Here is a 26,958-nt window from a genome sequence, read left to right on the forward strand (position 1 = left end):
CCGCACTGCCCTGGGTCTTTCCCCCCACCCTCTCTCCCACCCCCTCCCTACCACCTGGGGTCTCAGATGCCACAGCCCTAATAAAAGATGGAGGCCCTTTGCTCAATGGCTTGGGAGAGAGCTGGTCCAAGGCTAGCAGGATGGAGACGGGGAGGGAGAAGGGCCTCTCTGAGCCTGCGGACAAAGGGCGTGTGTTCCCATCCAATGCACTTCCTGGGTTTCCGTTGCAGGAAGCTTGGCACCTGCCAAGGTGACACTGACACCATCCGGGCTGGTGTGGGACAGCCTTAACCAGGACACTCCTCTCCACGCGGGAGCAGAGACGGAGGTGGCACGGGTGGCCGGGGGTGCTGGACAGCAGGTAGGTGGTGGCAGCTGGACCTCCACATGTCCCTTCGACCTTCCCCCTTCCCCAGCCAGTCTTAACCCAGAGCAGATGTGCAGAGGTCTGGGCCCCAGATGGAGTTGGTGTGACTTTGAACGAGGCCCCAGCTCAACCCTTCGGTGCCTCATTGTCCCGTGCAGGGGGCGCAGTGAGGTGGCTCAGGGGATATGAAAATGAGGGACGGTGGCCCCATTTTTATCTGTTTTAAATAAGCTTCTGGGTCACAAAACGCTGGAAAAGGGGGTTCTAGGGCCCAAACTATCTGCAAACCCCTGGATCGCACCTTCCTCTGTAAGGTCCTTCCCATCTCTGGCAGTCAGCAGCCCCCTTCTTCCTCCTGGGGAAGACTGCTCCAAGAAGTGCTGCAGGGAGGGGGCGGGGGGGGGGGAATGAGCCCGACCCAGGCCCCAGGCAGCCTGGAGTCTAAGTCCCCTCCGCCCTCAAGCCTCCACTTCTGCATCTGTGAGGGCCGCAGGTGCACAGGGGCCACAGGCCCAGCACAGCCGTGTGTGCACCCAGGGGCACTGGCTGGTTCGGATTTGAACCCAGCTCTGCCACTCGCCCCTCGTGTGGCCTCGCACGTCTCGGAGCCTCAGTTTCCTCAACTGTGAAGCGGAAAGAACCAGCCCTGCCGCACGGGGCCGTCCTGGAGATTCAGTGGAAAGGTCTGTAGGTGGGGCGCCTGCAGATGTCGACGTCAGTAGCTCCTACGATGTTGTTATTGCAACGTGGCTGAGACGGTCCATAAAAGAGGATGACAAAAGTGGGTGAGGGACTTAGAGAGGCTGGGAGGAGGAAGAGGAGGAGAGGTGAGGGATCCAAGTACCCCCTCACGACCCCCCTGCGCTTGAGCCCCTCCCTCGGGAGCAACACCAGAGCCATCCTGGCCAGCGCGACTGTAACTTGGGCCACAGGGGAAAGCCAGACGCTGCCTGGCCTCTTCCCCCAGATGCCGCTGGGTCCAGCACTCCTCTGGCCTCAGCTGCTGTGGCTTTAATCAAAAGAACAATCTGCCTCTGAATCAGACCCAGATTCCTTTGCCCAGCAATGTTCCCCGAGGCCTCCAGGGACCCAGGCGGCCCATCCAGGCTCTATCTCCTGTCCCAGGGCCCAGGCTCTGTTTACACCTCCCCTCTCCAAATTCTATCTACTTTGGCTTGGAGGAGGGGGTGGGGGGAGTGCAGGAGGTGGGAGAGAGTCAGAGACTGGAACCGGAGTGGCAAACCGGGTGACCTGATTGCTGGCTGGGCCCTGCCTAGCCGGCTTCCTGAAGGGGCCTCTGCCCCAGGGGGGGGGGGGGGGGGGGGGGCTGGGGACACTGGGACCCAAGGGCTTACAGATCCCCACAAGCAGTGATGACAGCAAACTGAGATGACCTGTTGCCCTGGACATCTGAGACACCCACCCAGGCTCACCCCCTAAAAAAGCCCCAAGCCCAGTATATACTGACCACTGGCTACCCCGGTGCTTCTCACCGTCATTATCCTCTTTTATCCTCAGGCTGACCCCAGGCAGCCATCACTCCCATTTTACAGACAAGAGACAAGAGGCTCCAGGAGGCGGAGTGACTGCCCAGGGTCACTCGGTTAGTGAATGGCCTTGGAACCCAGGTCCACCTGACTCTTAGGACCCTAGGAGATCTGAGGCCAAACTCCGACGTAAGTCCCCCCCCACCCCCCTTCCACCCGACCGGGCAGGTGGGGCCGCCAACCCAGGTGACCTAGGGAAGGGGGAGGGGGCAAGGACCCCGGAGGGCGCGCAAAGGGAGGGGAGTGGGCAGCGGGGGGAGGCCTCCCACCCCGGGACTGGGCCCTGGAGCCGGGAGGAGGGGTCGAGGGAACAAAGGGCGGGCGGCGGGGGCGGCGCGGGGCGAGGCCGGGCAGGTGGGGGGGCAGGTAGGGGCCGCTTCCGCCGGCGGGAACCCCGGGCCCCCTCCCCCTGAGCTTCACCTTTTATGGTAAGGCGGCCGGGGCGGCGGGGCGGAGGGAGCCGAGGGGGCGGGGAGGGCGGAGGGGGCGGGAGGCGCCGCGCCGCTCCCGGCTCTGCTCGCTCGGGCGTCGGACCGGAGCCGCTGGGGGCGCGGGCGACGCAGGTAAGCGGGGCGAGGGGGGATCCTGTCCTTGCGTCCCTGCCCCGGCCGCACACAGGTGACAGCGCGGGCCGCCCGTGGCCGGAGCCCTCCCCCCCGCCCCCCGTTCCCCCCCCCCCGGGGTCGGGACCCCAGCCCCGGCGCTCCGGAGGGGGGGTGCCGGGGGGCCGCCTCCCGTCTCAGCCCCCAGTCGCTGTCCCCGGAGCCGGGGGAGGACCGGTGTCCCTGCCCGGGAGCAGGGGCGCCAGGGGAAGAGGTGGGCAGGGCGGAAGCTCCCGCACAAAGAGGACAGCGTCCCGCACATGGATCGAATTAAAGTCCCCGGCGGCGCCCCACCGTGACCCGGCCGGTCGCCCAGCTTGGCCGCCTGCGGGAGGGCGCCGGGTTTCCGGAGCTCGGGGGAGCTCCGGGCCCCTTTACCCAGCCCGGGTCAGGCGAGGGGAGAGGAGGGGCCCCAGGGCCGCCCCTCTCTGGGCCTCAAATCCCTGGGGGGGTGGGGGTGGGCTGGGAAGGGGTGTGCCGTGGGGGCGTCTTGGCGTGGATCCCCCTCCGGCCCATCCCCGAGGACCCCGGGAAGAGCCTGGGCAGCGCCCAGATTCCTGCTCTTAACGACGGAGGCCAAGTCGGGTCCTCCCAGGCCCCCCAAGCCAGCCCAGCGGCTGGGGGCTTCTCCTCATCAGGAGCTTGGATAACCAGCTGGCTCTTGGCACCTACCTAGTACCGAGATCTCCCGCACCTTCTCTCCTTGTGCCCTGTCTGCCAACCACCTTTCAGGACAGACCTTTTTAATTCTCACTTGGTGAAAAAACTGAGGCCCAGAGAGGGTCAGTGACCTGCTCAGGGTCACCCAGCAGGAAAGAGGTGGGGCCCGGTGTGAATCCAGCTCCGTGTGCTTCCTTGGCTTCCCTGAGGTAGGAGAGGGGGAAGGGGAGCCTCTACCCAAGGCTGCGGGGTCCTCAGCGGTGGGGGTGGGCACCGTCTCATTGCCACCCCCCCCCCCCCCCCCGGAAATCTAATTCTGAACCAAGCATAGATTGCTTGGTCAAAGTATTAAAGAACAAAGCTTACAGGTGGTTCCAGAGTTTTTCGGAGGGGGTTTGAAGGAGTAGGAAGGAAGGGAAGGAGGAGGGCACTACCGGGAGGCTCTCCAGCTCAGGCAGCCTGTCCCCTGCCCTGGGCTGCAGCCTAAAGCCGGGCTGGGTGGCTGGCTGGCTGGATCTCAGCCTCCTTCCTTCCTCTTGACAGGAAATGACTTTCTTTCCCTTTGTTCCCACTTTCTCCGCTTACCCAACTGGATCTCAGATTCGCCCTCTGCGGGAGGAAGGATGGGGGAGGAGGGTCCCCTGGGTGCTGCTGGCCAGTAGCCCCACAGGGAGCTTTCTCACACATGCCCCCCCCCACCCCCCGCTCTGCGGTGACCTGGGGGCAGTGGGACCAGAGGGAGGCCTAGGCTCCCTCTCCTAGCAGCCCTGGGCCTGACTGACAGGCTTTTGAAAATCCCAGCTCGACCCCTTCCCCCGGGGCCCCAAAGAAGTCCCTGCCCGGAACCGCAGGGAGGGGTGGGGGTGGGGGGGTAGAGCTGCCCAGCTGTGAACATCTGGCCTCACAACTAGGACGTTTGCCTTGAATGTTTTCCGAGAAACCCACAGATCTGACTTCCCAGAGGAGGGGGCTGGGGCGGAGTGGGGGTCAGAGCAGGGTGGGAGGGAGGCGGAGGGGGCATCCACAGCATTCTGTCTGGGGATGAGCCCAGAATGACTGACCACAGGATAATAGATCTGGACTGGGCCACGCTGGGGTGAGAACAGGCTGAGGATTTGGAGGCCCCCGTACCATCCAGGGAAGGAAAAGTGTGGCATCTCAGGTCCAAGGACACCCTGGGACTCGGGTCAAGTGGTGCTCATTTAGAATTCTGCATCTGCCGAGACGGCCTAGAAAAATCACTTAACCTCTCGGGGCCTCACATGGCACTACCTGTAAAGTGGGGGCGTAACGGGCTGTTTTGCGACTCAGGTGCGTTTTGAGACTCAGAAAGCTTGTACCGCGGTGCCTGGCACACAACAAGTGCCATTGTTGTTGTTTCTTGGATGTAAATCTCTGAAAACCGCTTACAAAAATGGACTCTTAAACTCGTAACAAAGTGTAAAGGCAAAGGATAAAACCATATGGTTTTTTTTTTTTAATTTTTTTAACGTTTATTTATTTTTGAGACTGAGAGAGACAGAGCATGAACGGGGGAGGGTCAGAGAGAGAGGGAGACACAGAATCCGAAGCAGACTCCAGGCTCTGAGCTGTCAGCACAGAGCCCGATGCGGGGCTCGAACTCACGGACCGCGAGATCATGACCTGAGCCGAAGTCGGACGCTCAACCGACTGAGCCACCCAGGCGCCCCAAAACCATATGGTTTTATATCAGCTCACATAAGTCTATACACTTCCAGACATCACTTCCAGAACAAGAAACAAAAGGACAGTACTTTTCTTCATTTGTTTTTTAAATTTATGTATTTATTTTGAGAAAATGAGGGGGAGAGAGAATGCCAAGCAGGCTCCACACTGTCAGTGCAGAGCCTGACGTGGGGCTCAGACTCACGGGACCGTGAGATCATGACCTGAGCCAAAACCAAGAGTCATATGCTTAATCGACTGAGCCACCCAGGGGCCCCCAAAGGAAGGTACTTTTGAAGAACTTTTAAAGCTCTCTTCCTATGTTGGGTTCCTTATTCAGAACGGATATTTTTATTAATCAGACTGAGCTATATGTTTTAACCAAACGTGTAAACCAATTTAAGAGGAACTGAGGGGCGTGTATTGTGTTTGCTGCTGTCATTCCGTCAGTCACCAAGAGAGACCCAGGTGGCCAGTGGCTTTGAGATACAGAGGGGGCCCTGTGAGTGGCCACTCGGGCTCCAAGTCTGTCATTAGGGTCCCTCGGGGCCCTCAGCCCCACTTCTTGAGATTCACTCTCTGGGTCTCTGTTAACTCTCCTCTCCATGGCTCTCTCCATGGCTTTGAGGCCATGTCAGAGTGGCTCAGCCACAGAGTGAGTTAGAAAGAAGGGGCGCTTTTCATCCCTGGGAGCCCAGTGAGGAGTCCTCCTGGCGGAATGTGGTCACTTGCCTTCCCCCCACCCGCATGGCCCCCCTCAGCCTTGGCCCTGGAGGTTACTGTTTGCAGGCACAACCTGGGAGACGGAAAATGGGGCCCTTGACATCAGGAATGCCGCTCTGCTCCCAGATTCATGCTCTGATGCCCACTCTGGACTTGGGTCACAAAGATTGCGGGCATAGCTGAAGTCACATGCAGTCACTTGGGGAGTAGGAGCAGACATGGTGCCCGTGAGCCAGTATGTCCTGTGATGGGCTGTCATCACCCTGCAGAAGCAGACAGCTGCCCCAGGGAGAGGGTCAGGAATCAGGGGAGGTTTCGTGGAGAGGTGATGTCTGAGCTGAAAAAACTGACGTTCACCCTGGGGTAGGGGCAGGGGAGGAAAACCAGGGGGTGGAAACACGCCAAGGCAGGTAAGAGAGAAAGTCGAGAAAAGGCGAATGGTCCAGGGTGGTCAAAAAAGAAGTTGAAGCCAGAGGAATTTGCTAGTAGGAGCCATGGCAGGCTTTTGAGTAACAGGGAGACAGACTTATGCTCTAGGAAGATCAGGGCAGGAGGCAGGAATGGAGACCACTGGGGCTCCCACCCCTGCCTGAACCAGGGCCTGGTTTTGGAGATGGGACAGAGTGAGAGAGTCTGACGATACAATCAAGACTTGATTGGATACAGAGGTTGACAGAGAAGGATGCGGGCTTGTGGGCTGGGCTGGGAGAGGGTGGCAGGGCCGAGTGGCCAAGAGCCTGGGCCCTGCGTCCAAATCCCAGCTCCGCTGCTGTGTGACCCCGAACAAGTGACTTTACCTCTCTGAACCTTTGTCTCCTCATCTGTCAGGATAGTCATAGTGCCTCTCCCCCAACAGCTGGGAGGATTTAGAAGTGAGGGGGCAGAAAGTGCTTAGGGCAGTGCGGCCAGGGTAGGTCTTGATCAACGGCAGCTCTGATTCTTTTCCTGTCCCCTTCTGCCTCCTGGAACCCGCCCCTGTGCTCTGACAGTTGACGCTGTCTCCCTCCCCCAGCAGAGCTGGCCTGGACCCCCGGAACTTCCTCCCTCCCAGGAGAATTGGGTCCCAGGGGAGGGAGGTAACTGGGGTGTGGCCCAGTGGCAGGCCGGGCCCTGGGCTGGGACCAGCACCAGGGGTGGGGAGCCAGAGGGCCGGCAGGAGCCTCGCACTTGAGGAGAATTAATCATTTGTGAGGTGAGCAGGGCAGGGCTGCCCTTTGCTCCCCCAGGTGTGTAGGTTGGCGGGGGAGGGGCGGTCAGGACCGTTGGGTCCCATCCCTGCGGCCAAGTCACCTGGTGGACGCCCACCCTCCCCCAAAGGACGTCCCCAGGCCCTTTGTCTCCGGTGGGGCTGGCCTGGGCCGCTGGCACAGTAGAGCAGCTGCTCCTGTCTTGTCAGGAGAAGGGAGGCTCGATGCCCTGGGGATGTCTGTCTGTCTAGGTGGAGCACATCCCTGTGCCCTAAGCCCTGCCCAAGCCTGTGCCCCGCTCTGTCCCCAGCACCACCAGGAGCGGAGACGATGGCCTCGAAGCCTGAGAAGAGGGTCGCCTCGTCTGTCTTCATCACGCTGGCACCCCCGCGTCGGGATGAGGCTGTGGCCGAGGAAGTGAGGCGGGCAGCTTGCGAGGCCCGGCCTGGCCGCTCCCGGGAGCCCCCTGCTCCCACCAAGGCACCCGGGGCTGGCTCGGCAGGGAGGCCCAGCCTTTGGACTCCACCTGCCAAGGCCGCAGCCCCAGGGCCAGCTGTACCATCTCAGCTCTCCAATGGAGGTAAGAGGGTGAGGGGGCTGGGCAGAAGGTTGGCTCAGAGGCAGCACTGAGGTGGGGAGGAAGGGGCCGACTCTGACGTTATTCATTCATTCGTTCATTCATTCATTCATCAAGCACCTACTATGTGCCAGGCAGACGCAAACCCACCTGCCTAGGTTTGGATCCTGGCTCTTCTCTGTTCCTCAGTTTCCTAATCTATAAAGTGGGCGTAATGATAGTACCTTCCTCAGAGGGTTGTTGTGAGGAATGGAAGAAGTAAAACATACGTTGAGGCCACCGCCTGCCACGTAGAAAGTGTTAAATGTGTTACCTGCTGTTACTTTTCTGGGCCAGGCACTGGGGACAAGTAAAGGAAGACAAGGCTTTCAGCCTACAGGAAACTTAAATCTTAGCGGGGGAAACGGATGACAAAATTATATGATGTTGGGGAGACACAAGCGCTGTACAGAAATAAAACATGGTGAAGAGGTGCGGAGTACAACTTTTTATGGGGTAGTCAGGATGGCTTCTCCAAGGAGGTGACATTTCAGCTCTGATGAGACCTGAATGACAGGATAGAGCTGGCCCGCGGAACAGCAAGTGCAAAGGCCCTGCGGCAGGAATGCATCAGGCGTGTCGGAGGACCTCAGAGGGGGTTTTATTCTCTGGCGGGCTCTGCCACTCACGTGCTGTGTGGTCTTACACAAGCTGTTTCTTCGCTTGGTTCCCTGCTCTGGAAAGTGGAAATTTGGTCGTGTATCTGACACACCCATCACAGAACGGATCTGCGTCATAAATGGCTTTTCTTTACCTTGTGCCTGGCTCTGCCGCCGTGGTGACAGAGAGCCTTCCGGTCCTCTCTCCCTGCCGCTCCGTGGAGTCTCAGCTGTTGGTTGGGTAGAAACAAGGAAGAAGGACAATCCAGGGGCCTGGGGCAGGGGGATGTCTTGACTAATGGGACACCAGGTGGAATCGGGACGCAAAGAGACATCAAGGACAACCCTCCGGAGGCCCCCCTGGGACCTGCTGTCCCCGAGCAAGGCTAGGGCAGCCCTGTGCGTCCATCACCACACAAACCACCTAAAGACCAGTACAACTGCCAATTCCAGGTGGCCAGAAAGGGGCAGGAGAAAGGGCCACGCGTATACACGTGTGGGAATGCACGGACGTTCGTGCAACACGCCTCTTCATACGACCCAACCTTGTGAACCGATCTTTCCTTCCTAACCACACATCACAAGAACACAGCCTCTTCCAGGTGCTTCCATGTAGAACCAGGAGCACGATGACCGGAATTCACACATCAGGACAGGTGATCCAGTTGAAGAAACTTACGTCCCTTCTGCATAGGAGAGGGAGCCCAGGAAACGTAGTTTAGATGCCCAGACGCCAACGTTTCCGGGACGTTTTCATGGGCCATCGGATCCTGGGATGGGTGGATTTTGTGGCAACAAAACCAGAGCCTGGGAGGGGTGCCTAGCAGCGGCCGTTTTGGCCGTTTTGCTTGCCAAACTGGCAAACGGGCAGAGCGCGGGGAATCTTGGGGTTCGGCCTCACTTGAGTGAGACAGGTTCTAGGTGAGCAGCTTGGTCATGAGTCTGGTCTGAGCACACAACACAAAGCGGGAGCCACCTCTGCTGCAGGCTGTCCCCTGACGCCCCATCCGGTACTTGTCCCCTGGGCAACCCACACACGTCTCTTTGGCCCTTTCATCCTGGCAGTGGTCCCCACTCCCCTCTAGATGTTCGCGTGCACTTACACGGATGCACCAGCTCACAGTCAGAAGTCAGTTTTTCTCGGCTTCTCTTTATTTTATTTATTTATTTATTTATTTATTTATTTTTTCCCAACGTTTCTTTATTTTTGGGACAGAGAGAGACAGAGCATGAACGGGGGAGGGGCAGAGAGAGAGGGAGACACAGAATCGGAAACAGGCTCCAGGCTCCGAGCCATCAGCCCAGAGCCCGACGCGGGGCTCGAACTCACGGACCGTGAGATTGTGACCTGGCTGAAGTCGGATGCTTAACCGACTGCGCCACCCAGGCGCCCCTCGGCTTCTCTTTAAAAAGCTGCTTCTCCTCTTCCTGCTCGTGGCCACTCGAACAGAATCGCCCGGGGTCCTCCGCACACCCGCCTGGTGGCCTCAAGCCCCTCTCTGTCTTGAATTCCTATCCTGGCTGGGGACAGAAGGCAGGTCCCGGGAGAGGCCTGAGCGTGCCTCTGCCTCTCCGTGATCCGGTTCCTGACTCACTTGAGCTCATCTGGAGCAAGGCTCTCACACTGGAGCAGCCTCAGCTCCATGAGGGGCTTGTTCAAACAGAGCCGGCTAGGCCCCACCCCCGGTGTTTCTGATTCAGCAGGTCTGCGGTGGGGCCAGAGAATTTGCATTTCTTACACATATCCAGGTAATGCTGATGCTTCCGTGGGGGGACCACACTTGAGAACTGTTGTTCTAGCCCAAAGGCAGTAAGCAGGAGAAGCTTGGGGAGTAGAAGACTGGTTTTCTTTCTTTCTTTCTCTCTTTCTTTCTTTCTTTCTTAATTTATTTATTTTGAGAGATAGAGAGAGCTAGGGAGGAACAGAGAGAGAGAGAGAGAATCCCAAGCAGACTCTGCACTGTAAGCACAGAGCCAGATGAGGGGCTCGAACTCACGAACCATGAGATCACGACCTGAGCCGAAATCAAGAGTCAGACACTTAACCGACGGAGCCCCCCAGGTGCCTTTGAAAGACTAGTTTTCAAAGTGTGGCCTTTGTGGGGCGCCTGGGAGGCTCAGTCAGTTAAACATCTGACTCTTGGTTTCGGCTCAGGTCAGGATCCCACGGTTTGTGAGTTTGAACCCCGTGTCTGGCTCTGTGCTGAGAGCACGGAGCCTGCTTGGGGTTCTGTCTCTCCCTCTCTCTCTACCCCTCTGCCACTTGTGCTGTCTCTGTTTCTCCCAAAATAAATAAACTTAGACAAAAAATGAAGTGTGGCCTTTGAACCAGCAGCTTCACCTGGGAACTTTTTAAAAATGTAAATTATCAGGCACTTCCCCCCAAGCCTGCTGAGTCAGAAGCTCTGGGGGTGGGGCTCACCATCTGCCTTTGAGCAAGCCCCCAGATGATTCTGTGGCTTACTCACAGGTCTAGAATAATCTTCCCATCTGTACAGTCCCTCAGTCCTTGGGAGAAAGCAGAAGGGGCTCATTATCTTTCTCGAATGGACAAGAAACCTGAAGCCCAGAGAGGTGCCCCCGTGAATCAGCAGGGAATGGGACAGAGCCCAGGTCTTTAGGGAGCAGGGCCTCAGGCACTTTCCGTCTGCTTTCCATGGGTGTGAAGGGAGTCTGACCTTGTGAGGCCTGGCCTGCCTTGTGCCCCAGACATAGGGGCTCTCTCCCTGGGGCACTAAGAATAGTGCTGTCCCTGCACATGGCAGCCAACAGAGGATTTTCAGGGCCTGACCCCCAGTCGCCTCCTCCAGGGAAGCTGGGCAGTGCCTCGACAGGACAGCCTGGAGGGGTGGCGGTCACCCCCACAGTATAGTGAGCATTCCTGGACAGAGCAGAGCCAGCCCTCCTCCTCCTCCCTGTGCAGAGCCCTGGGATCCAGGCCCCCCCCCGCCCCCCACCGCGCGGACCTCAGCCTTCCCTGCAGGCGTTAAGCTGTGCTAACCTTGAACATGACTTCATGCCGGGTGCTTTTCTTGGGTATGTACTAGCGTTTGCTATTGGGTTCTTTTTTTTTTTTTTTTTTTAATGAAATTTTCGAACATACACAGAATAGAGCAGCTAGAGGAATCCTGCTTATCCTGGATCCAGTATCACCAGTTGATAAGATTTTGCCACGTTTGTTTTTTAAAAAAAATTTTTTTTCTACGTTTTTTTATTTATTTTTGGGACAGAGAGAGACAGAGCATGAACGGCGGAGGGGCAGAGAGAGAGGGAGACACAGAATCGGAAACAGGCTCCAGGCTCTGAGCCATCAGCCCAGAGCCCGACGCGGGGCTCGAACTCCCGGACCGCAAGATCGTGACCTGGCTGAAGTCGGACGCTTAACCGACTGCGCCACCCAGGCGCCCCTAGATTTTGCCACATTTGTATCGTCTATTCCATTTCTGTGTTCTTTTTTACTTTTCTTTTGTGATTTATTTTTTTTATTATTTTTCTAAATGTTATTTCAATCCAAGTTAGTTAACATATAGCGTAACAATGGTTTCAGGAGTAGAATTTAGTGATTCATCACTTACAGCACCCAGTGCTCATCCCAGTAAGTCCCCCCCTTAATGCCCATCCCCCATTTAGCCCATTCCCCCCCACCACCCACCTCCCCTCCAGCAACCCTCAGTTTGTTCTCTGTATTTGTCTCCCATGGTTTGGAGCACCTGGGTGACTCAGTCGGTTGAGCATCTGACTTAAGCTCAGGTCACGATCTTGTAGTTTGTGAGTTCAAGCCCCACATCGGCCTCGCTGATGTCAGCACAGAGCTCGCTTCGGATCCTCTGTCCCCCCCTCTCTCTGCACCTCCCCCACTTGTGCTCTCTCTCAAAAGTAAATACACATTAAAAAACTTTAGGAAAAAGGAAGGGTCTCTTATGATTTGCCTCCCTCTATGTTTTTATCTTATTTTTCCTTCCCTTCCCCTATGTTCATCTATTGAGTTTCTTAAATGCCGCATGAGTGAAATCATATGGTATTTGTCTTTCTCTGACTCACTTTTATCGTTTAGCATGACACATTCTAGTTCCATCCACGTTGTTGCAAATGGCAAGATTTCATTCTTTTTCATCCCCAAGTAATATTCCATTGTGTGCGTGCGTGCGTGCGTGCGTGCGTGTGTGTGTGTGTATACATACCACATCTTCTTTCTCCGTTCATCCGTCGATGGATATTTGGACTCCTTCCATAATTTGGCTAGTGTTGATAACTTTTGTGAAGTAATTTAAAGGAAACCCCAGTTACTGGGTCATTTCAGCACCGCATTCTTCAGGGTGCATGTCCAAAGATGGCCATTATCTAATACTCTCTCCATTCTTAATTTTCCCTGACATGCCATAAAAATACCTTTCAAGTGTTGGGCTATAACAGAATGAAAGGTTTGCTGTCTTTTCTTGTATACCGTATACCGTGTATTTGTGTTGTATCTTGCATATATTTCTTGCATGTTCAGTAGAATAGTTCACTCTTCCTTATCCACAAAATGAGAATTCATGAGATGATTTATCTTTTGAATCAAGATCCAAAAAAGGTCTGTGTCAGCACTGGCCAATGAAAATACAAAGCAGGTTACCAATGCAGGCCTCCTATTTTGAAATGTTCTACGGAGCACCTGGGTGGCTCAGTCGGTTGAGCATCTGCCTTAGGCTCAGATCGTGATCTCGTGGCTCGTGAGTTCGAGCCTCGTGTCGCGCTCTGTGCTGACAGCTCGGAGCCTGGAGCCTGCTTCGGATTCTGTGTCTCCCTCTCTGTCTCTGACCCTCCCCGTCTTGCACTCTCTCTCTTTCTCTCTCTAAAAATTAGTAGACATTAACAATATTAAAAAATAAATTAAAATAATATTCTGTATCCACATGGAAAAAAAGCAAAAAGGAATAAGGGATGCCAATTTTTTACACATTTTTAAAATGTTTTTATTTACTTTTGAGAGAGAGAGAGCGAGTGGGAAAGGGGCAGAGAGAGAGGGAGACACAGAATCCAAAGCAGGCTCCAGGCTCCGAGCTGTCAACACAGAGCCCGACACGGGGCCTGAACCCACAAACTGTGAGCTCACGAGCTGAGCTGAAGTCGGACGCTTAACCGACGGAGCCACCCTGGCACCCTTGTTCTGGAGGGTTCTGACAGGTGCTGTTTTGGGGGCCTGCACCATTTTACCTGCCCCCTCACTTAACCCTCACAACAGCCCGCAAAGATTGATAGCCATTTTTCAACTAAGCAAACAGATCCAGAGAGATTGAGTCTCTTGCCTAAGGACCCACAGCAAGTCAGTGGCAGAGCCAGAGGCAGAACCCAGGTCTCGGTGACCCTGGACCTGAGCTCTTAGCCCCTCACGCTGCATGGCCTTCTGGGAAAGCGGACACCTCTTCTGCCCACCTGCAGAGAGAGACTCCCTCCAAGCCTCTCTCCCCTTTTGGTTGCAGGGTGTTCTCCCCCTCCTCCTACCCTGGATGGCGAGGACGCGCTCCCGGACCTGGACCTCCTCCCACCTCCGCCGCCGTCCCCTGATGAGGAGCCCCCTGCCCCGACGGGGACCTCCCTCGTTTCGGACTTAGAGCAGCTGCACCTGCCCCCACCCCCACCCCCACCACAGGTACTGCCGGCCCCCCAGACAGAGCCCCGGGGGCCGAGGGAGGGCGAGGGCTAGTCTGCGCCTTTCAGGGACTTAAGCCTGGAGGTTGCTCCTGCTTGAGGGCCGTCCCTCTTCGAAGCTTTCAAGCTGCTAAAATTGGTCATGTTTTTCAAGGTCCCTGGAGAAGGGGTTCCCCACCCTCTTTCCGCTCGAGTACCCCTTTCAGCTCTGAGAAGATATTTTTAATCCTCTGCCCTTAACAGAGGCCGTTGTAGAAATGGGAGGGATTCCAGGCCAAGGATAAACGATTCCAGGCGATTCCTCAGAAGGAAGTAGTTTTGGGCCCCGGTGGTACCTTCCTCCTGAGTGACGTTAGGTCGCTTGCTTCTCTGTGCCTTGGTTCCCTCCTCTGAGCGGTGGGGCTAATTGTGCCCAGTGCCACCAGAGGAGGAGCAGAGCTGAGAGGCCCGTGTGCGGTCCCCACTGGATGTCACCTCTCCTGCCCTCCCTTCCATGTCCCCACAGTCCCTGGAAGAGAGGCCTCCACTCCAGCCTCGGCCCAGTCCCCCCAGGCCCTCGGAAGAGCTGCCGCCTCCCCCAGAAGAGCCTGTTGGCTTCCACGAGAGAGAGGCATCCACAGGTACAGGCTCAGGCGTGGAAGGCTTCTGGGTGGTCCCCGGGGGCCCTCACTGCACAAGCATGAGCTTCCAGGTGGGAAAGGAAGAAAGCAGCGGCCACAGCATCTGTCTCCACTCACGGTTCAGTGGTGGGCCTTAGAACTGTACATCGATTTTATTTTTACTGCCTTAACCTTTTTCCTTTATAACTGAAATCCATTTAAATATTGATCAGCAAGGGGCACCTGAGTGGTTCAGTCGGTTAAGCGTCTGACTCTTGGTTTTGGCTCGGGTCACGATCTCACGGTTCCTGAGTTCAAGGCCTGCCGTCGGGCTCCGCGCTGACAGTGCGGAGCCTGCTTGGGACTCTCTCTCCCTCTCTCTCTGCTGCTCCTCTGCTCACTCACTCTTCCTCTCTCTCTCTCTCTCACAATAAAAAAATAAACTTTAAAATAGATAAATAAATAAATAGGGGCAGCTGGGTGGTGCAGTCGACTGAGTGTCTGACTTCGGCTCAGGTCACGGTCTCACGGTTTGTGGGTTTGAGCCCCACGTCGGGCTCTCTGCCGGCCGCGTGGAGCCCGCTTCAGATCCCCTGTCCCCTTGTCTCTCTGCCCCTCCCCCGCACCTGCTCGCTCGCTCTCTCTCAAAAATAAACATTTAAAAATAAATAAGCAAATAAATAAATATTGCTCTGCAAAATGTGCTGTGATAGCAGAATGGCTTGAATTTTTCCACCGTTTGGTGTTTTGAACACACGATGTTCCCACGCAGACAAAACAAGAAGCGGGAAAAGGCGCGCCGTGAAAAGCCTCCCCTTTGCCCCCATCCCTGTGTCACCCAGTTTCCTGCCAGATCGACAGCCTCTGTCGTCAATGTGTCGCATATCCTCCCCGAGATAGGTTATGCATACGCAAGCAAAGACAAGTACGTGGCCCCCCCTCCAACCCTGCCCATTTTTCCACAAATAGCAGCAAACTCTGGGCTGCTCTGCTCTTGGCTTCCTTTCCTTCCAGCATCTTAGAGCTCGTTCCACATCAGAACAGAAAGTGGGTCCTTTTTCACAGGTGCATAGTATTCTTCCCCAGGGCCCTGCCGTATGCATTCGACCAGTCGCCTGCGGATGGGCACTTAGGTGGTTTCTTGCTGTGACAAATAAGGCTGAGACGAATTGCCCTGCACGTAGGTCATTTTGCCTGTGTGTAGGTTTGTGAGAGAATTTCTGGGAGAGGAGATGCTGTGGGCAAAGGGTAGGTGCATTCGTAACTTTGATCTTTTTGCGAGATTGTCCTCCGCGGTCCTCCCCATCTGCTACCCGGTGAGGGCGTGACTGCCCGCAGCCTCCTTGGCCCCGTGTGTTACCCATTTAATTAGCAGCTATTAAGTGCTTACCATGCACCAAAAGCCTTCTTTACCCCGAGGTTATGAAATAAATTCTCTGGTTTCTTCTAGTCCTGTGGTTTCATTTTTCACACTTAGATCTCTGATACGTTTGGAATTGTCTGGGTATAAATGTATCACGGTGGACCCTCCTTTAAATTTTTGCAGATGGCAACCCATTTGTCCTGACAGTGTTCCTCTTTTTTTAATGTTTACTTATTTTTAGAGAGAGAGAGAGAGGAGGAGGATGGGCAGGGGGAGAGAGGGAGAGAATCCCAAGCAGGCTTCATGCTGTCAGTGCAGAGCCTTTTGCAGGGCTCGAACTCACAAACCGCGAGATCATGGCCTGAGCGGAAATCAAGAGCCAGACACTTAACTGACTGAGCCATCCATGCGCCCCTTGATGCTGTGTTCTTTGATTTAGGCTTGCTTGCTTGCTTTCTTTCTTTCTTTTTTTTTTTTTTGATGTTTATTTATTTTTGAGAGAGAGAGAGACAGAGCGCAAGCAGGGGAGGGGCAGTGCGAGAGGGAGACCCAGAATCCGAAGCAGGCTCCAGGCTCTGAGCTGTCAGCACAGAGTCTGATGCGGGGCTCAAACTCATGAACCCTGAGATCATGACCTGAGCCGAAGTCAGACGCTTCACCGACTGAGCCACCCAGGTGCCCCTTTAAGATTTTATTTTTAAGTCATCTCTACACCCAGTGTGGGGCTCAGACCCACGACCCCAAGATCAAGAGTTGCGAGCTCCACCGATGGAGCCAGCCAGGCGGCCCTGATTTAGGCGTTCAGAGGCTGGTCACATTCCTTCTTACTGCTCCTCCTGAAATGAGGCCACACTCACGACCCCCAGGGCCTTGTTCCGGGGGGCACCTGGGTGCAGTACTCCGGGACCGGGGGGCTTACAAGCTGTGTCTCTACCGCAGACGTCTGTGCCTTCTGCCACAAGACCGTGTCCCCCCGAGAGCTGGCCGTGGAAGCCATGAAGAGGCAATACCACGCCCGGTGCTTTACGTGCCGCACCTGTCGCCGCCAGTTGGCCGGGCAGAGCTTCTACCAGAAGGACGGGCGGCCCCTCTGTGAATCCTGCTACCAGGTAACCCCCCCTGCGGCTAGGCCTCCAGGTACCAGGCGCTGTGCTGGGCACTTGGAAGGCGTCCCATTATTTCATTCCCCGCAATCATCCTGGGAGGCAGGCACCACTGACCCACTTCCCAGACGAGGAAGCTGAGGCTCAGAGAGAGGAAGGAGCTCAGCCAAGGTGTATTAGTTTCCTGTGGCCGCTCTAACAAATTACCGCAACCATTGTTTGATGGCTTCAAACGACACTTGTTTGTTCTCTTACGGTTCTGGAGGTCGGAAGTCCAAAGGCAAGTCCAGAGGCTCTAGGGGAGAATCTGTTTCCTTACCTCTTCCCGCTCTTCAGCATCCCTTGCAGACTCTGATTTCTTTGCCCGCCTTCAGAGCCAGCAGGGTGGCATCTTGCTTCAGCGTCCTGGTTCCTTCTTCGACATCACATCTCCCTCTGCGCCCCCCTTACAGGGACCCTTGGGATGGCATTTAGGGCCCACCCGGGGTAATCCCCCCATGTCAGGACCATGAACTCAATCACATCTGCCATCTCCTTTGCCCCTGAAAGTAGACACAGGTGCCAGGGATTAGGACCTGTATGTCTTGGGGGCATTGACCCAGCCTGCCACACAAGGTCACCGTCCAGAAGGCGGTGGAGCCGGGATGCTCCCCCAGACCCATCTGGTTCTGGAGCCTGTCCGTGGTCTTCTATCTCACCTGAAGCCACAGGCTCCAGTGCACAGCCTGATGGGAATCTGTGTCACCTCTGGGTACCAAATGCGGTCTGGGAGAGCCGGTTTGGATGCCACGAGGTTAGAGTTGCTAACTCGCTGGTGTGTGGCATAAAGACCACTCACAGACACGTCCCCTGGGTGTGTGCGGGCCTCACCTTGTTCTTGCCGGTGGGTAGCACCTGGCGATCTGCACTTTTAACAGTCTCTCCGGTGATTCTGGTACACGTCGCAGTTTGAAAACTACTGGTTCAAGGAGGTAGACTATTTGGAGCTGGAATAATCTAGGAAAACCCGAATGATCTGATGATAGTCTCGGCCAGTCTCCGTCTTACCACAGCCAGCAAGGCGCACGGTGGGAGCAGCAAGGAGTCAGGCCATCCCCACCCCATCCCTCTGACCCCCATCACCGTGACAGTGGAGGACAGCTGGAAGCGGCAGGAGGAAGACTCGGGCAGTGTTCTAGGGAGGGGAGGGAGGCCCCCAGGACACGGAGAGGGGACAGTGCTGTCCCCACCAAATACGAGCAGATTATAGGCAGCTCAGGCAAACATACCTATCTGTCCAGATGAGCTCAGGTTAAATAAACACAGGAGCACAGCCAGGAACAGAAGAGACCTGCCTAGAAGAGAGGTGAGAAGGTGGACAGGCTGGAGGATCTTTGCTCAGTAACCTCTCTCTCTCTCTCTCTCTCTGTCTCTCTCTCTCTCCCTCCTTCCCTCCTTCCCTCCCTCCCTTCCCCACCCCCTTAATCCTCATTCCAGAAGGGATTTGAGGCAGCTTGTAAGAATGCACAAATACCCATACCTATAGTGATGTTGTACACAAACATTTGTTAAGAGGGTAGACCTCACATTAAGTGTTCTTACCACAATAAAATGTAAAAGATAGATAAAGAAATCAGAGGGGCACCTGGGTGGCTCAGTCCTTTAAGCATCTGACTCTTGATTTAGGCTCAAGTCATGATCTCACCGTTCGTGGGATTCAGCCCAGGGCCAGGCTCCGCAGCCTACTTGGGATTCTCTCTCTCCCTTTCTCTCTCTGCCCTCCCCTACTCATGCTCTCTCTCTCTTTCTCTCAAAATAAATAAGTAAACTTTAAAAATAAATCGTGGGCACCTGGGTGGCTCAGTCGGTTAAGTGTCCGACTTCAGCTCTCAGGTCACGATCTCACAGTTCATGAGTTCAAGCCCGAGCCTTCTTTGATCCTCTGTCTCCCTCTCTCTACCCCTCCCCACTCACACTCATGAGCTGTCTCTCTCTCTCTCTCAAAAATAAACATTAAATCAAAATGTATGTATATATTATACATTTTATATATTATTTATATATTTATATGTTATATGTTTATGTATTATAAATATGAATATATTTGTATTTTAATTTATATTAATATTTAATTTGATAAATATATATTATAAATATAAGTATGTTATATTTATATATTATCTATTTATATTTTTATATATTTATTTATATTAGATTTATTTAAATTTATTTAATTTAAAATTTAAATCATAGTTAATTTAATAAATATATATTATAAATATAAATATCTTCTATATATAATATATAAATATATAACATAGATACAATATATAAATATATAATATATAAATATATATGATATTACATATGATATATATAATATTATATATATTATACATATATATGTGTGTGTGTATATATATATACACACATATATATATATTGAAGAGAGGAAAATCAAAGTAGAAAGTGAGATGAGACCAGAGGGAAAGTTAGTACCCCAAATACATGAATAAAAGACCCCTATAGTCATTCCTAAAGGTGGAATTCCTCCAGGTGAGCATGGAATCTGACTCTGAGCTTTCAAGTGGCCTGATGGAGAAGGTTAAGAGTTTCAAGGTTTATTGTCTACAAGGTCAATAGCATATCAGCTCTTCCAGGAGTTCCTCTTCCTGACTCTGAGGTTTAAGAGAGATTTCTCCCATGGGCCCTAGTGGACACGGGCCCTAAGCATGTCTTAGTAACAAAAAATGCGGTAATAGCTTCTTGGCAGGATTCCTCACTGTGGGCCAAGGATACCTTGCCAAGCTCGACTCATTTTAAGCAGCGGTAGAGGTTTGGGGGTGATGGTTTCAGGCTGAGCCCATCTCCTGTACCCCTGCCCTTCTGGGCCCCTGTGGGTAGCCAGCCAGAAACCCCTTCTGGCTCAGAGTGGGCACACCCATGGGATGGCTCTGAGGCGGTGTCCCTCTGTCCCAGGACACTCTGGAGAAGTGTGGCAAGTGTGGCGAGGTGGTCCGGGAACACATCATCAGGGCCCTGGGCCAGGCCTTCCACCCCACCTGCTTCACCTGTGTAACCTGTGCCCGGTGCATTGGCGACGAGAGCTTTGCCCTGGACAACCAGAATGAAGTGTACTGCCTGGACGACTTCTATAGGTACGGGAGGGGACTCCGAGCACCGGGTGGGGCCCCGCCAGAGCAGAGCCGCCGAGCCTGAGCTCTCGGGGCCGGAGCAGAGCTTTCCTGCGGTCTCTGGGCTCCCAGAAACCAGGTGGCCTGTCCCACACACCTGCTTGCAGCTGATGCTCTGGGTACCTGCGCCGGGCCAGCCGCTCTGCGTGGATTAGGCCCTTTTATCCCCAAGCCTGGGGATTAATAGGCAGGCAGGTACTCTGAAGGGTTCCGTTTTACAATGTGGAAACTGAGGCAGGCAGCCGACAATTCTCCCAGCTGATAAGTGTGAAGCTACGATTCAAACCCCCCAGACCCCAGTAGCTCGCCTTAGAACACGCTCTGCCTGAGGCTCAGCCCCTGTCCTGGAGTTGCTCACTGCACAAGGGCAGCTGTGCCTGTTAAAAAGAAAGGGAAAAGGAAGGGGGAAAAAAAAAAACAGTGACCCACAACACAAGATAAATGAAACGGGGTTAAGCCCCAGTGAACACACAGCAGATTTCTCTGCTTTCTCAAATTCAAACATTCCCCCAGTCACTTCCTTGGCTCGAGCTGATTATACCCTGGGAAGCCGGGTCTAATTACACAGGACTCTCCATCCGCTCCTGCCAGGAAGAAAGAGGCGTTTGTGGTTGTGGCTCCAGGTGCAGTCACATGGCAACACATCTGAAATAGCTCCGGAGGCCAACTAGAGCCGCCCCGGCTCCCACAGCTAATTTCTGCGGTCCTGGGCTGAGCGCCTCGAGCGTGGGTTCCCTTCCCTCTAGGAAATTCGCCCCTGTGTGCAGCATCTGTGAGAACCCCATCATCCCTCGAGACGGGAAGGATGCCTTCAAAATCGAGTGCATGGGGAGGAACTTCCATGAAAATTGCTACAGGTGCGAGGTGAGTCGGGCAATGAGGAGTTGGGGACGCGCTCTCCGCACGGCCCCGGAGCCCTGCCGAGAGCCCGCGGGGTGCCGGGCCTGCGCTGGGCACTGGGACACGGTGACCAGTCAGGGTGGGGGCTCTGCTCTCAAATGCTCACAGCTCAGTAGCGAAGGCAAATAAGAATGGAGATAATTGCAAATAGTGTCTAATAATGAAAGCTCCGAGAGACGATAAAAACCAAGGTCATCCTGCTTTTCCTCAAGGAGAATCTCCTGGGAAGGCTGATGGTGAGGTTATTGATCGGATAATCAAGGCTCACTCTCCATCTCGGTCCTGCCTATTTTGTGTGTTTGCTTTGTTTCCTCTTCCTGTGGGCTAACATCCTCTGTGAGGAGGCGGATACATGCCTGGCCACCGATGATCCAGCTTTAACATCTTCCAACTTAGAAACCTCATCAAGGGAACCGGTGTAGTCCCTAGAAGGGCTCTGATTGGCCCAGCCTGGGTCACATGTCCATTCTGGACCAATCACTGGCCGGGGCTACGATTGCCTACCCCTGGGGCCAGCAAAGCAGAACCATAGGAGACAGGAGTTGCTACAACCCTAGCGAAGGGAGGGATGCTGGGCAGACGCACGGCACAGACATCGTCTCCAGGCGAAAGAGCATGTACAAATCAGCTTTGGGACAAAGAAGGCGGTGGTCAAGTCCAACCAGGGTGGTGGAATCAAAGGCGATCTTGTGGAGGAGGCGATGCTTCACCAGAGTCCTACAGGATGAGCAGGAGTTGGCCAGGCATTCAGAGAGCGGGGGGAGAGAGTCCAGAAAAGAGGCGCAGGCCTGTAAAACCCCACAGTGGCACAAGCAAGCCTGAAGAATCCGAGCAGGGGAAGGTTTTAGGTTTGTCTGTAGTGGAATGTGCCGAAGGGTGTGGTAGCAATGAGGCCAGAGGAAAGAAAAGGGCCTCCTGTGCCAAAGCTAAGGAGTCTGGACCTCAGGCTACAGGGTGGAGTGAGGCTGAGATGGGGAGGCTGCTTCAAGGCGGTGCTGTAGCCCCAGCAAGAAATGCCCCCCGAGTTGCACAGGGTCTCCCGCTCAGTGGGGTCCCCTGCTTGCTTCCGAGCTCTGCTGTCACCGACTTGAAGTGCTTCCTCTTTGAACAAGAATCTCAGCTTTGCACTTTGCCCCTGGACTCTGCAATTACGGAGTCAGTCCTGCTGGGGCGGCTCTCAGAGGCCTCCCCTGGCGCTTCCTCTGTCACCCCCATGTTGCTGATGGATCTGGCGTCTCTGGGGATGGGGACAAAGGTAGCTACTTTCATGGGTGCCATCCGTGGGGTGTCCCAGAGGAAATCTCTGAGCGTCTCAGAGGAGATCTCTTAATCAGCCCGTGAGCAATTCCAAACATTTATTTTATTTTGCACTTACTTATACACATGCTTGGAGCCAAGAGGCTGTCTGCACTGCTGGTGACAAGGGGGCTTGGAGAGGAGTTGACATATTGCCCATGTTATGTTGCGCATTGGTTATGGTTCAAGGTCCAGCTGATAACACATCTTGAAAGAACAATGATGTCATTCAAGAGCTGTTATCACCACCCTAGCCCTCATTAAGGCCCAGTGGTGATTCACTTTTCCCTGAGCCTGGCCGGTGAGCAAATAGGCCCTCCCTGCGTGCCCTTGGTCAGCTTGGCGAAGGTGGCCATGAGTGTCATCCCCCTGCTGCTAGCAGTCAGCTCAGACTCTGGCACTTACATTTCAGGGGAAGGGGAGGGAAATGGGCTTCAAGGTGCCATCTCAGGTGAGGGATGATAAACTGAGGCAGAGAAAAGTGGTTCCAACCCTTGTCCGTCTGACTCGGGTCTAGCCAGCTTTCCACCACCCCTCAGCTCCCTCGCAGACTGTGACTCAGTCAGTAGGGGTGTTTCCTCACTTGATTCTAAATTAGGAGAGGTCAGGGGCACCTGGCTGGCTCAGTCAGGGGAGTATGTGACTATTGATCTCGGGGTCTTGAGTTCGAGCCCCACGGTGGGTATAGAGATTACATACATACATACATGAGAGGTCACATATGGCCCTTGGGGACCTTAGGTTGGACACTTGGTACTCTCGGAATACCAAACAAGTGGCCATTAGAAATAGCACAGATCCTTGGCATTAAATGGCCTGCAGTCCCCTGTGGGACTTGAGGTGCAGTTTCAGGGAAGAGACACATGAGGGCGCCCTTCTCCCTTGGCTGTGCTGGGCCCAGATGGCAGCCAGGACCCAACAGGACCCAAGCTGTCTCTCTGGGGACCAGCCCCTCTGGTCTGATCGATCCATGCGGATTCCAGAGGATGCCAGCCGTGCCCTGAGCCAGGCCCCTGGACATCAACTGTTCCCATTGTCCCTCTCCAGTGTGTGTACAGGTGAGGCCCCGATGAGGTATGGGCTGTGGCAGAATGGTAAGGTGGGCAAGGTTTGGGCTCGAATCCCCATCCTCCTTGATCCAAAATCCTTTGGTGATTTGAAAAATAAGAAATATTAAAGTTTGTACCAGTGTTGAAGCCGTGCAGACAGGGGAGCAAAAAGAGACCACTGAACTCAGCCTGGAAACCTGTCCTGTCCCAGCTCTGGAACCAGCTCTCTGGTCTGGGGCAAGCCCGTCCTTCCCCAGACCCTCAGTTTCCCCATCTATAAAATGAAGCGACTGGACTAGATTCAGTTACTCCTTCAGCAGATGTTTATCGTATGCGTGTGGTATACTAGTCTCTGGTCTAGATGGAACCTAGCGGTAAACGGGGTTACGGCCTCACAGAGCTTATGTTCTCAAAGGGCTGCTGGGCTCATTAAGGCCCTTCTAGATCTTTCCATCATCCCTCAGTGTCCGTGATTCTCCGAGTGTCCTCAGGTCTCCCCTCAGCTGACTCTGCCCTCATCACTCACACCTCTGTGTGGCTGAAAGCCCGCATCGAATGTGCCCCTAGGCTTCCCTGGCCCTTAGGGAGTACATTCGTTCAGTGAAATTCATCCACAGATGCTGGGGGAGTCCCCGCCCCGTGCGGGCTCCGGGCTGCAGGGCTCAGGCTGGGGTCCATCCACTTGTGCCTCGTTTCCCACAGGACTGCAGGACCCTCCTGTCTGTGGAGCCCACAGACCAAGGCTGCTACCCGCTGAACAACCGTCTCTTCTGCAAGCCATGCCACGTGGAGCGGAGTGCTGCAGGGTGCTGCTGAGGGCCCCCGCTGGGCCCTGGGGCCGTGAGCTGCCCACTAGCCCTGGACTGGGGGCGGGGGGGAGGACCTTTCCCGACTCGGTTTGCCTTTCTGACCCACTTTTGCACACTCTCCTTCTGAGCCATGACAGGGGCCAGCCTGCAGCTCTGCCCACCATGTCCGGGACGTGAGGGGCTGAGCCACCCCAGCCCCACCCCCCTCCCAGCTCCAAGGCTGCTGGACAGTGCCCCTCAGACTTCCCATTCCTCCTTCTGCCCTCTGGGCTCTGGAAGGCTTCCATACCTTGAACATCATGTCCAGGTTTCCCATCTCCTAGGGTCGTGCCCCTCTCGAGCACTGGCCTTGACCCCCATTTCCATGGGTGAGTTGGGGTGAGTCTTTAGATGACACCCTGTAGCTGTCCAGTAGGGGGCGTAAGACCAGCTCTGGCTTGCAGGACTGAGCTGTTTGAGTAGAACTCCAGGGTCCTCCTTTAACAGCCCTTTTTTAAAAATTTTGAGATTTATATCATGAGAAACATTCTTTGGATTTGGGGCGAGGTGGGGATCTTAATAGGAAATGTTTCATAAATGTACAAGAATGTGACCTAGTGGTGGCAACCGTGGACTTCTCACCGGGGGGGGACGTGTCACGCTGATGCGGGCAGCAGACTCAGGCATGAACCTGAACAGCAGAGGCAGGAGGAGAGGGTGCTGTATGCTGACGTCCAAGGACGTCAGCAACCCCTCTGCCCTGCCTTCTGGCGCTCCTCCCATGTGCGACAGTGATTCAACAGACATTGATGAAGTGCCAATAGTCTGCTGGGGAACAGGGTACCAGGAACTCTGAGTTTTCCTCCCACAGCCTTGACGGGGGCCGTGCGCACAAACCCCCCCACATGCACACACTCCTCCAAGGACAGTGCCAAGGTTGTCTGTCCAGCCCCCCTGTTTATGCCCCGCCCCCAAGTCCCACTTGGACCCTCCAACGCAGGCTGCCTTATGACCACTGCTTCCTCAAGGCTGTACCTAGAAGATTCTCCTTCCCTTTTAAGGAAAATCAAATCACTTTGTTGCTTTGTAACTTTTTTTTTTTTTTGAGTGTTTTCATTTTATTTTTGAGAGAGAGAGAGAGAGACAGAGTGCTAGTGGGGGGAGGGGCAGAGAGAGAAGGAGACACAGAATCCGAAGCAGGCTCCAGCCTCTGAGCTGTCAGCAGAGAGCCTGTGCGGGGCTCGAACTCACGGACGGTGAGATCATGACCTGGGCCGAAGTCGGACACCCAACTGACTGAGACACCCAGGCACTCCTGTTGCTTTGTAACTTCTAAGACGTTCTGTAGGGCGTGAACAAATGAAACAAAGTACTTGCCTCCCTGGGTCATCTGGATGCAGCACACGCTCCTCTGCGGATGCCCTGGGCTCCAAGAACGAGAGCGGGGAGCGGGGTTTCTCTGTAGAGCCCCTTAGGGGCCTCAGAGCAGAGCCCAGCTTCTTACTCAAAGCTTGGGGAGTGAGCCCCACACTCGGGGCCCTCCCATACCACCTCCACAATTTTTGTCCTAACCGAGGCTCTCCTCTTTTCCTTAAGATTTCCTTTGACTCACACCTACTTTTTAATTTTACTTACTTCAAACTTTAGTCCTGTGCTATGCAATATATCCCGCAGTCACATGGTGATGTGCTAGTTATGTTTTTTCCTGTTACACGTGAAAATAAACGCATACCTAGTAGAAGTCTGTCTGTGTTCCTACCAAGATCTCACCCAGGTAAACGCTGGCCTTTGGTCGTACCTGGAAAAATGTCTGTTGGGCATCTGCTCAGTGGGGCATGATCGTTCAGGTGCCCCCAAACTGGGGCTCGGCTCAGCAGATGGAGAAAATCCTGCCCCTCCTCGCGCCCAGCAAGGCTGGCTGCAGGGTGCCCAGAGCGGAGCCTCTGCTGCGGGAGGTCCTCCGGAGCCACCAGATCATTCCGCAGAGTCAGCGCTCGCCCGGGGAATGTGCTGTCTCCGCGAGAGCAGGACCCCCGTCCCTGTGAGCTGGCTCATCCTCTGTCCTCACTCTAACAACTGGGCTTGTGTCGGGAGCACAGCTCCAGAGAGAAGAGTGCGTGGTGGGAAGGAGCTCTGGCCTTGGGGGGTGCTCAGACCTGGCCTCTGCTACTGAGGGGTGTGGGCAAGCCAGCCGCCCCGAGCCTTGATTTCCCCATTTGTAAAATGAGAACAATGCTGGCCTCTATCAAAGAGGATCCCTGTGCCAGAAAGAGAGAAGTGTTGGGCTGGTGAGGGTTCTCCCCCGGGGCTGGCCAGCAGCACTTAGCGTTCCTGGAGGGTCCTGTGGATGCCTGTCAATCAGAGGCCTGGGGGGCGGGGGGGCGGGGAGACAGGAGACAGGCCTGCAGTCCACAAAGCTGGGTTTCTCATCCTTGGCTGCAGCCCTGGAGGCCACACGGCGTGGGAGAAATGTAGGGCGTCTCAGTTCGCAGGTGTTGGGTCAGGGGGACTCCAGGACGCGGGCTGGCAATGAGGGATTTGGGGGAGGATTCGGAGCAGTGAGAGTTTGCCCCCACGTGTGCCGTCAGGAAGCAGGGGTGACAGACTGAGAGGCTTGATTCATTTACATCCAGGAGGTGGCGCGACAGCCAGGGCTGGTAGGCAGGCGGCAGCGGCTCACAGGGGAGGGTGCTGGCCAGTTTTGCAGCGGGAGCCGCTGTGCTCAGGACACGACTACAGCGAGCAGGGGGACCAGAGGAGCGCAGCTCAGCCCAGCTGTGAGGGCCAGGCCAGCTCTCGTGTGCCAGGGGCCCCCTTGCTTTTTCAGTCACCAGGTTTGGTTCCATTCAGGTTTTCCTATCATTAATATGTCACCTTGTGCTGTGGTTCCTCGTGCTCCAGCTTATTTCTGGTTGGGTGTGTTTCCAGCAATGATATGTGGATGGAATTCTGGGGATGCCTCAGGCTTCCGGGCTGTACATCACTCCAGGAGGGGACACTTCTAGGGAGCTCTCTGCGGTGTGAAATTAGCCGGTCACAAAAAGGCAAATACTGTCTGTTTCCACTTCT

At 54.9% G+C, this 26,958-nt stretch overlaps 1 protein-coding gene across 4 annotated transcripts; it reads left to right on the forward strand.

The window, feature by feature from the left end:
• Window positions 1–253: 253 nt before the first annotated feature.
• On the forward strand, window positions 254–25,630 carry FBLIM1 (filamin binding LIM protein 1). 4 transcript variants are annotated; one of them, XM_043573841.1, is made up of 9 exons: window positions 254–361; window positions 1,886–2,043; window positions 7,083–7,352; window positions 13,450–13,619; window positions 14,124–14,238; window positions 16,520–16,689; window positions 19,642–19,820; window positions 20,603–20,720; window positions 23,804–25,630. In XM_043573841.1, the coding sequence occupies exons 3-9, from the start codon at window positions 7,103–7,105 to the stop codon at window positions 23,915–23,917; spliced, it is 1,116 nt and encodes a 371-aa protein (XP_043429776.1). In that variant the 5' UTR covers window positions 254–361; window positions 1,886–2,043; window positions 7,083–7,102; the 3' UTR covers window positions 23,918–25,630. The 4 variants fall into 4 exon arrangements, with proteins under 4 accessions (XP_043429776.1, XP_043429775.1, XP_043429774.1 ...); XM_043573840.1 differs by lacking the exon at window positions 254–361 and having other exon boundaries at window positions 1,604–2,043; XM_043573839.1 differs by lacking the exons at window positions 254–361; window positions 1,886–2,043 and adding an exon at window positions 2,368–2,477.
• The last annotated feature ends 1,328 nt before the right edge of the window (window positions 25,631–26,958 follow it).

The sequence above is a fragment of the Prionailurus bengalensis genome, chromosome C1 (genome assembly GCF_016509475.1).
Source record: "Prionailurus bengalensis isolate Pbe53 chromosome C1, Fcat_Pben_1.1_paternal_pri, whole genome shotgun sequence".
NCBI classification, from domain to species: Eukaryota; Metazoa; Chordata; class Mammalia; order Carnivora; family Felidae; genus Prionailurus; species Prionailurus bengalensis.

Bases quoted from the DNA above. Each gene is read 5' to 3' on its own strand.
- FBLIM1 (XM_043573841.1), top strand. From the start codon at position 7,103: ATGGCCTCGAAGCCTGAGAAGAGGGTCGCCTCGTCTGTCTTCATCACG. The intron at 7,353-13,449 runs GTAAGAGGGTGA...TTTTGGTTGCAG, and splicing joins ATCTCAGCTCTCCAATGGAG to GGTGTTCTCCCCCTCCTCCT. The intron at 14,239-16,519 runs GTACAGGCTCAG...TCTCTACCGCAG, and splicing joins CGAGAGAGAGGCATCCACAG to ACGTCTGTGCCTTCTGCCAC.